Below are 9255 nucleotides of genomic sequence, written 5' to 3'. Positions count from 1 at the left end.
TTTTGTGTGATGATGAAATGAGACACTATTAATTAGCTTAAGTGTATGTTTGGTTTCACTTTTGCAAGAATTTATCCAAATATAAATCACTGTATCTTCAAATCACTTTTAGCTAGAATCACTTTTACAGAATCAATTCATTCAAAATCAATTGTCTTCACTGCATAACCTGACACATGCTAAGTGGGTTTTTGCTTATATTTGTTGAGAGTCATATTGGATGGAGGGTTACAAATTGCGGTTGCGATTACACTGTTAACTATATGGGAAAATGCAATTTGTTGTCAAGATCTCTAACATGTTTATATTGTATAAGCCGGTTTTGTGGGATTCAGTTAGGGTTTACTTGTCATTGCTGATTATGGCTTTATCTTTTTTGAAAGCTGATTATGGCTTTATCACCATTTGCCTAAATGGAAAGATTGTTCTTTTGTAACTCTCATATTGTAGTGATGACCAGGGGATCCATAGAGGGAATGGAATATGTTAGAATAGTTACTAATATAAGGGCTTATGTATAAGCTATTTCTATAGAAAAAGATGTGATAAAGTCAATTTGTTTACATATAAGCTATAAACTATAAGCTGTTTTTATTAGCTATCATTGAGAGCTTAGGGACCTGTTTTCATAAGCTTTCTCAATTAGTCTCACAAGTATTTATGTCAATAGATAAGTTCAAATAAGTCGACCAATTCAAACAAGGCTTATTGGCATATTTAGCCATTGCTAGGGTGTAACTCAACTGTGGTTATTGTTGAAGATGTTAATTAGTCATGGAAAAAAGATAAATCAAGCTTTTTTATTTGCTTATATGAAGTAAATGGACATTGTTACAATGGTAAAGAGCTAATAACCTGTGTCTTTTTGTTATCCATTCAACAAAATTCACAGGTGGTTCATTTGTACAAGAGGAAGTGGATTGAAGAAACGACTTATCCACACTTTACTATGATTGGTCAAAGTCTAGGCTCTATGTATCTTGCATGGGAAGCTTTATGCAAGTTTACCCCTTCCTATTATTTCGATACAAGTGGATATGCTTTTACATATCCCCTTGCTAGGTTGTTTGGATGCAAAGTGATTTGCTATACACACTACCCTACTATCAGTACAGACATGCTATCCCGTGTTCGTCAACGCAGCTCCATGTATAATAATGATGCCCTAGTTGCCAAAAGGTTTGATTTTCAAATCATACTTTTTCAACAGTCTATAAATATTAATTATATTATAGCTTATCCAAATTGTTTACATAATCCGACGGTTGTTTTCTTGCAGTATTTGGCTTTCTCAGTGCAAAATAATCTATTACACAATCTTCAGCTGGTTGTATGGGATTGTTGGATCTTGCGCACATCTAGCTATGGTGAATTCATCTTGGACCAAAGCCCATATCGAAAAGCTTTGGGGAGTTCCAGATCGGATTAAGCGAGTTTATCCTCCTTGTGATACTTCAGGACTTCAGGTTTGAAATTTGTTTTTTATTGTTATGAAGTTATCCTTAGTATACATGTGCATGCCATTACCTTATATGGTAATTATCGGTTGATTCTAACAGATTAGCAATATGGGCAGGTGCTTCCGTTGGAAAGATCGGTTGAAATTCCTGTAATAATATCTGTTGCACAATTTCGACCCGAGAAGGTAGGCATACTCCTATCATTCTTGTGAATGGAAGGTACAACCATTTTGGTGGCTTATTTTGGCCTATGTTGATTACATTAACTTTACATGATTCGATTTATTGTAGGCTCACAGTCTCCAACTTGAGGCCTTTTCAGTTGCCATTAAGAGATTAGATTCTGGCTTGCCGAAACCTAAGCTCCAGTTTGTCGGCAGCTGTAGAAATAAATCAGATGAAGATAGACTACAAATGTTAAAAGATAAAGCAATTGAGTTGAATGTGAATGAACAAGTGGAATTCCACAAGAATGTAACATACAAGTTAGTACCGGTGGCTTTTTTTTTTCTTTGATTATTTTAATGATCCTAAACATTTTCTCTTCAAACTAAAATGTTATAAAGTTTGTTCTGTATTTTATTTATATACTTTTAGAACCTTTATTTTAAATGCATTCTTACTTTCACATTTGATCATTGCCTCAACCAACAGAGATTTGGTGGGACTATTAGGCGGCGCTGTTGCTGGCATCCATTCCATGACAGATGAGCACTTTGGGATTAGTGTTGTAGAATATATGGCTGCCGGTGCCATCCCAATTGGTAGGTGATAGAAGTTAAACCTTTACGTAAATATACTTTATTTTCTCTATATCCTGCGATGCGTTTACGTATATTGATTATTCTTGCATTGTTTGTTTGCTTGTCAGCTCATAATTCAGCCGGCCCGAAAATGGACATTGTATTGGAAGAAGATGGACAGCAAACAGGATTTCTCGCATTCTCTATTGAAGAATATGCAGACGCAATTTTTAGAGTCATTAAGATGTCAGAGACCGGGAGACTTCAGATGGCCGCTGCTGCAAGGAAACGAGCAAGTAGGTTTTCTGAGCAGAAGTTTTCCGATGATTTCAAAGCCGCAGTACGCCCTATTCTCAGTCGTGTTTCTAGATGATGATCTACAGACATTGTAGTTTAAAATAGAGAGTTTCTTGTCTGCGAGCCTAACCATCGGCGAATGTATAAGCCAAGAATTTTGTTACAGAAATAGTTAAAACTTTTTTTGCTTTATTTCTTAGTTAATGTTATTTTCAAGCCCTTATACCAAATGGTGAATGGTTCAATGTACAGAGGATTGTTGGAAGTTGGATTGTAATATAAGAAGAAAATATTTAATCATCAAATCTGAATTATGGTTTCATGTAAACATGGTTTGTTTCATCTCATTCAAACATCATGAATGATTTATAAATATATACAGAATTACACACTCTATTAACTTCAAAATATATGATTTTCATGATCCATGATCACTCAAAGATTACTAGAAGTAACATTAAGAGGAGAAGGAGCCGGTGAGTTTCGACAAACAGGGCACGTATTATTAATACGAAGCCACTCATCAATGCAATCAGCATGGAAACAATGTTTGCATTCAGGAATGCATCTTACTGTCTCTTTACTATTGTACTCCGACAAGCATATCCAACAACATCCATCGTTCGGTCCAGGAACACGTCGACTCTCCCCAAGAACTACCTTCTCATAAGATTCAATAGTGGTTTCATCTAAGCCTGTAGCTACTACGATTTCAGGTTGCGGTGCTATCGCAGCTGGTGCAGACCTAGAAGCTGCGTTTCTGGTAATGTTTGCTATTCTGTCATTGTAGCATACACAACTTGCCATTAATATAACAAAGATTAGAGCTGGTCCAGTAACACATAATGCTATGATTCTGAAAATTTTAAGTCCTTGTCGCGATGTACCTTAAAAGTGAAGCCAGAAAATATCAGTACATGTAAGTAGTTAATGCCGTGAATCTCAGTGATTAAAGATACACGCATTTGTGTTACAAAAATTTAATTATTTCACAGTAATTTTTTTTCTTCAATATTAAATTCAAGCCGTCATCCCAAATATTTAAATTCTTTTTATTCAGTATTTATCTAAAATACAACATGCTCATGAACCATTAGTTTGTTGAGCAAGTTGTCCCCAAGTTGGATTTTTCTTTTAATTCATTTGCCAATGAAGTCAATAGGAATTAATTATAAACAAAAAGGAAAGTTGCCAATAGCTGAGGTAAAACCATTGACTAATATTTTTCTAGTAATTCCTTGTAACCTGAGCATGTGGAGCACGTAAGAAAGACAATCATCCCTAAGTTAGTTTAATTTTTCTTATAACTCTTCAAACATGTTTTTTTATCATCAAACATTTTTGGTCAACTAGTCTCTGGATACAGTAATAAACCTTATAGAATTGCATATTGAAGATCATAGAACATTTTTACCTGCTTTGTAATCAGAGATACAGACAACTTTACTGTTGTAAATGCTTTCGAATCCACACATTAGCTGATTAAATTCACAATAACTGCAGTCGGGTTTATCCCATGTTAATTGAAGATCTGCACTGAGATCATCTCTGAGATTTTCTTCATACCGTTCTTGTCTTGCAACTGGAACTAAAAGCCTTTTCATAATAGAGCAAGAACCAGGAAGTGGATTGACCAAGTTCACAGAAGGAATGGCTGATACAAAATATGTGGAATTACTGAGACAATCAATGGGAGTGAATTGTGACCCTATATTTTGAGATGAGCAGCTTAAAAAGGTGTAGTCGCGACTAAAAGTAGAAGTGAAAGGAGAATTTGAAAAATTGAGGCTTAGAAGACGTTTGGGAAGACAATCGTCAGGATCATAGAGTTGTATCTGTTGCGTGAGATAGTTTATGCTGCGAACATAGAATTCTCCGGAATTAGGAAGTTCTAGAATTGTTTTTCTATGATTCGAACAAATTAAGGTGAAACCAGGATAGCCACAATAAGGAGATTGCTCACCTTCAAGTTGAAAGGGGAAACGAATAGGTAAACTAAAGTTTCCACATAAAGAAAATGGGCAATTGCTAACGGAGGCATGTATGACAGGAAAGATCAAGTAAAAAAGGACTTTTAAGATACCCATTACTTCTTATTGTGCAAATCTGTTGTTGGAAGCATCTTTATAAGATGATGAGAGTTGACACTGTATTTCAATTTTAAATACCATCCAATTTTCAACTCAGAAAAGAAAGTCAACTAATATTTTATAGAGATACGCATTTACATATATTGATTACTTACCATAAACAATGATCATAAGTAATATTCAGCTTTCTTTAATTTGAATTTAATATAGGCCTGAACAAACAATTCAAATTTGGGAAGCTAGATGTATCAAGTTCTACAAGGAAATTTTTTAACTTTCTTACAAAACAATGTGTTCCCTTTCCACTACTATTTTCCAACTTTTCATTTGGAAATAGTATCTATTATGGTTTTTCAATGTTTAAACCATTAATAGCTACATATGCGAAATTAATGAATGGGTGTACAATATTTAATCAGTTGTAAGAGTATATAGTCTGGTATAAAAAGGTCATAAAAGCATTTTAAAGGCTAGGGATGAACTACCCAACCCCGTCCCTTCTCGAAGGCAGGTTTGAGATGAATCACAAAAGCTGCTGAGAGATTCTAATGGAAACAACTTCTCCACCAGGTCCTGCCCTCATAGCTTGGTACTTCACATGAAGACCTGCTTGTATTGAAAATAAAATGGAATGTCATGAAAAACTAAATAAGAAATATGGGATTTTAAACTTTCTGAGATTTACTTCAGTAATTAATTCAGAGATGTGAAAGCTGTAGAGAAAGTTTCTTACCTTCATTTTCTTGTAAATTAGTGTTCACAGCTACTGCATGGAAAGCAATCATGGCCTTGGGCTGCCAGTCATTATGTTTCCCAATCCATGACTTGTAATCAAATACTGCTGCAACTCAATTTTAAAAGTAAATCATATCAGTGTGATGTGTTAATGCCAGGACTTATTAACTTTCTACTTTGAATGATAAGCAATAAAAAGGGCTGATTTAGTGCACAAAGTGACTTAAATACTTATGCCCCACACCCAAAATAATTCTTCCCAGGCATAAATTATTATTGAAATTAAATCTAGTTTAACAGTATCTATGAATTCATTCTTCATTGGAATTAAATCTGTTTAACAGTAACTAAAACTAGTTAAAAGCATAATTTGCATACATTTATGTTTCTATTTTCTAGAAAAATGTGACCTCTTTATGCATTGGCATAATATTAGATGGGTGGTTTATCTTAGTTCTTTAAGGAAAAACATTAACGAGGCTAAGGACTTTTGGTAAGTTGGTTCGAAGTATAAGAATTTACCAGATGTAGAAGAACTCTCCAGGTGTTTAACATCAAAAATGGAGCCAGTTGCCCCATCTGCTCGCTTCTTGAGATCATGACATCCAACAAGGTCGTAGTCCCAGCTACCACTTTTGTAACCTTCGCAGAGGAATAGTTCTATATGCCTTGCATCTAATGTCTGCATTGTTCCTATGTAAGTAGTAGAAACATGTTAAATTGAGCAAGTACATTCTAGCCTTATTCTAATGCAAACCCTTGCAGTACAAAACAGTTATCACTGATGAATTATTGATGGTAGTTAATGGATTTGCGGGACTCGTAGGATTATATTTAAATTACCATCGCAAGTATTGAGGTCACAGACCGGGCATCGCACAAGCTGCAGATCTGATATTTAAACAAACAAAAATTTATTTAATTGAATACTTAGATCATATGCTAAATTAATTGATTTCAATGATATTGTCAAAGAAAACTCGTGAGTACCAGCTATCCAGATTCCAGGTTTAATGTTGTCTAGAAAGCAGCAACCGTGAGACCGCAACATCTTTTCCATACTTTCATCTCTTTTTAACTCCCCGGGAAAAGTCAGTCTCTCTGTTAGGAGGGCTACTGAAGAATCAAAGTAAAAAGCACCTATACGCATCCAATCTGGTAGAACATATTACAAAGAGTTGCAACTTACAGCATCAAAAAATATACAAGTCTATTGCATTAAAGCTGCACAAAATGCATGTAATACATTTTCACTTATGTAGATATTGCACTAGTTCAACAATATGTTGTATAAACAATTTATAAAAATGAATCAGTCAGTTGTTGGATAAACTCTAGATGATGAATTTGCATTATAGCTTAGCAATCAAAAAGAAGAAAATACACTCATATTGAATTTTTCATTAAATAATAGGGTTTTTTATATACATATAGTTATGGGACCTAGATTTAGGGCGATTAATAATTCCTATCAATCTAAAAAATTTATTAAAAGATCGCATACTAGGACAAATTAAAAACTTAAAATCTCAATGGTGTGTTATTCATCAATGATCAAGAGCATTAATTGTGGGGCCACTTACTGCATCAAATTCATTTCTATAACTGTGGGTGGAATATCTATTAAAATTTATTGTGAATCTCAAACGATATTAGGTTAGGGATACAGTATGCAAAAAAATAGTGTGATAGATAACCAGTGAACCAACTCACCAATGTGCTTTTCCTGCTGACGGAACTTATAGGAATGGCTTCCATCTGAAACATCAATTTCAAAATCAGTGTTAATCAGACAGTGCCATTGCCATTTATGAACAAGGCGTAGATGTTACATACCAAACGCAGAAGTGTAGAGCTTGCTCCACTTGAATGCCATACGCGGTGGAGACGGGACTTGAAGATCACGGAGACAAACAAACTTCCAAATACCGTCATCCATGATAGCACGGCGGAACCATCGGCTTGTAGCCGCAAGCATTATCAGAGATTTTCCATCCAGAAACTTAGCAATCTCTGTCCAAATATCCTCATCGAACCTTGTTAAACAATCACAATTTCACGTTGTTCAGACAAATTACAAATAATAAATTAACAATAATTAATCAAAATCAAATTAATACTATTACTACTATACAAGTACCGAAAATAAGCGAACATAGATTGCATCATTAATGTCTAAGTTATGGTTAACTACAAAACTAATTAATTACTAACTCAGACTAAACATTATCATCACAAATCAAGCGTAGCTACTGAACAGAGGAACTAATCTGATGCAGATTTTTCGTTTCCTCTTCCGTAAAAAAAATCGTAAACCACAAACAGCGTGCAATTTAAATTAAACTCGTATTAATTCAAATTCAGAATCAGATCCATTGTTCACCGAGAAGCCGAAACTCCATAAATCGCTTTCAAATACTTCTAATAGGAAAAGTAATCAAACAACTTAAACGAAGAAGTATATACAGATCGCACACGTAAGAGCAACAGAATAAGCACAGATTCAGTTCAATCGAATCGCAAAATCTAAAATCAAAACCAGAGCGTAAACGAGAAATCAACTTAACATAACTAACAATTCAACAATCAGATCTAACTGAATTTCGATCTGAAGCTCAGAAATACATAAAAACACACACGATCACGTTAATTCAAATGGAATAAAGTGCTTAAAACTGAAATCGATTTTGCAAGAGCGAGAGAGAGTTAACCAAGAGAAAGCGGAATGAGCGGAGAGAAATGGCGGACGAGGAGAGTTGCAAGAGCAGATGGTTTTGGTTCTCCGGATTCGCTTCGCCGGAGGCAGTTCTCCGGCGGAGGAAGTTGCATTGTTGAGCTGCTTTCCCATGCTTCCTCCGAAATTCAAAAACTGAAGTGGTGAAGCAACACACGCGTTCGCTCAACTCTAACAAATCATAACAAACAGCACACTCTTTGAGTTTCCCTCGTTATATAGCAGCGCCAAAATTTCACTTTTCAAATAAACTCAAAATAGTACTAAGAAATAAAAAGTTATATAGAATTTAAATGTACTTTATTTTTTTTTTCTTTAATGAATTGTCAACTAAAAACTAAAATATAATACTTCAGATTGAAGAGGATAGAATGTTATGTCAGCGTTTATTTGTTATTTATATAAGTTTTATTATTTATATAAGATGCAAATTATACTGATAAACCGAATATTCCCAACTATAGATTAATATTATGTTAATTTATTTACGTAAAAGTTACTTTAATTTTTATGATATTTAAGTTTTATCTCTTATTAAGAATTAAAATATAATAATAGAAATTAATTTTAATATAAATAAATTTGCTGGACTAAAATAAAGAGTAAAATATTGCAGGAATTAATTTTTTTTATAGAAACTAATATATATATATATATATATATATATATATATATATATATATATATATATATATATATATATATATATATATATATATATATATGGGGACGACTCAAGTGAGAACACTTGGTTATTATGAGAAATGAGAACAATGAATCACGGCCATTAAATTTTGATTTTGTTGATTTTAATGGACTGGATTGGTTTCTTTTTCTATGTTGATTTAAAATAAATACTAAGGATCATGGAAAGAGAAACCAATCCAGTCCATAAAATCAACAAAATCGAAATTTAATGATCGTGATTCATTGTTCTCATTTCTCATAATAACCAAGTGTTCTCACTTGAGTCGTCCCCTATATATATATATATATATATATATATATATATATATATATATATATATATATATATATATATATATATATATATATATATATATATATATATATATATGTTGGAACTAAAATAATTTAATTAAAAATACACTGACTGAATAAAAATATAGTCAATCAATCATAATTGTTAATAAAATTAAAATTTTTAATTTTTATTTTAATTTCTTTTAAAATAA

General features: G+C 33.1%; 3 protein-coding genes across 3 annotated transcripts in view; 1 reads left to right on the top strand and 2 right to left on the bottom strand.

The window, feature by feature from the left end:
- The window catches only part of LOC131616535 (GDP-Man:Man(3)GlcNAc(2)-PP-Dol alpha-1,2-mannosyltransferase), a 3375-nt gene extending 587 nt beyond the window's left edge, over positions 1 to 2788 (top strand). The window contains exons 2-7 of the mRNA XM_058887895.1: positions 893 to 1179; positions 1280 to 1466; positions 1577 to 1645; positions 1752 to 1945; positions 2115 to 2224; positions 2332 to 2788. Coding sequence (XP_058743878.1) covers positions 893 to 1179; positions 1280 to 1466; positions 1577 to 1645; positions 1752 to 1945; positions 2115 to 2224; positions 2332 to 2576 — 1092 coding nt within the window. The 3' untranslated portion in view covers positions 2577 to 2788. The remainder of the gene's footprint in view (positions 1 to 892; positions 1180 to 1279; positions 1467 to 1576; positions 1646 to 1751; positions 1946 to 2114; positions 2225 to 2331) is intronic.
- Positions 2789 to 2805: 17 nt separating this feature from the next.
- Positions 2806 to 4685, bottom strand: LOC131616536 (putative RING-H2 finger protein ATL21A). Its single transcript, XM_058887896.1, has 2 exons — positions 3915 to 4685; positions 2806 to 3387 (listed from the first exon to the last, which is right to left on the bottom strand). The coding sequence occupies exons 1-2, from the start codon at positions 4585 to 4587 to the stop codon at positions 2936 to 2938; spliced, it is 1125 nt and encodes a 374-aa protein (XP_058743879.1). The 5' UTR covers positions 4588 to 4685; the 3' UTR covers positions 2806 to 2935.
- Positions 4686 to 4756: 71 nt separating this feature from the next.
- LOC131619989 (probable F-box protein At3g61730) lies at positions 4757 to 8173 on the bottom strand. The gene is made up of 8 exons (XM_058891019.1): positions 8037 to 8173; positions 7162 to 7361; positions 7039 to 7083; positions 6316 to 6480; positions 6169 to 6216; positions 5848 to 6018; positions 5324 to 5431; positions 4757 to 5196 (listed from the first exon to the last, which is right to left on the bottom strand). The coding sequence occupies exons 1-8, from the start codon at positions 8171 to 8173 to the stop codon at positions 5114 to 5116; spliced, it is 957 nt and encodes a 318-aa protein (XP_058747002.1). The 3' UTR covers positions 4757 to 5113.
- Between the last annotated feature and the right edge of the window lie 1082 nt (positions 8174 to 9255).

Source organism: Vicia villosa, linkage group LG7 (genome assembly GCF_029867415.1).
Source record: "Vicia villosa cultivar HV-30 ecotype Madison, WI linkage group LG7, Vvil1.0, whole genome shotgun sequence".
Lineage (NCBI taxonomy): Eukaryota > Viridiplantae > Streptophyta > Magnoliopsida > Fabales > Fabaceae > Vicia > Vicia villosa.
Note: the sequence above shows the minus strand (reverse complement) of the source record. Positions and strands in the feature narration are given on the sequence as shown.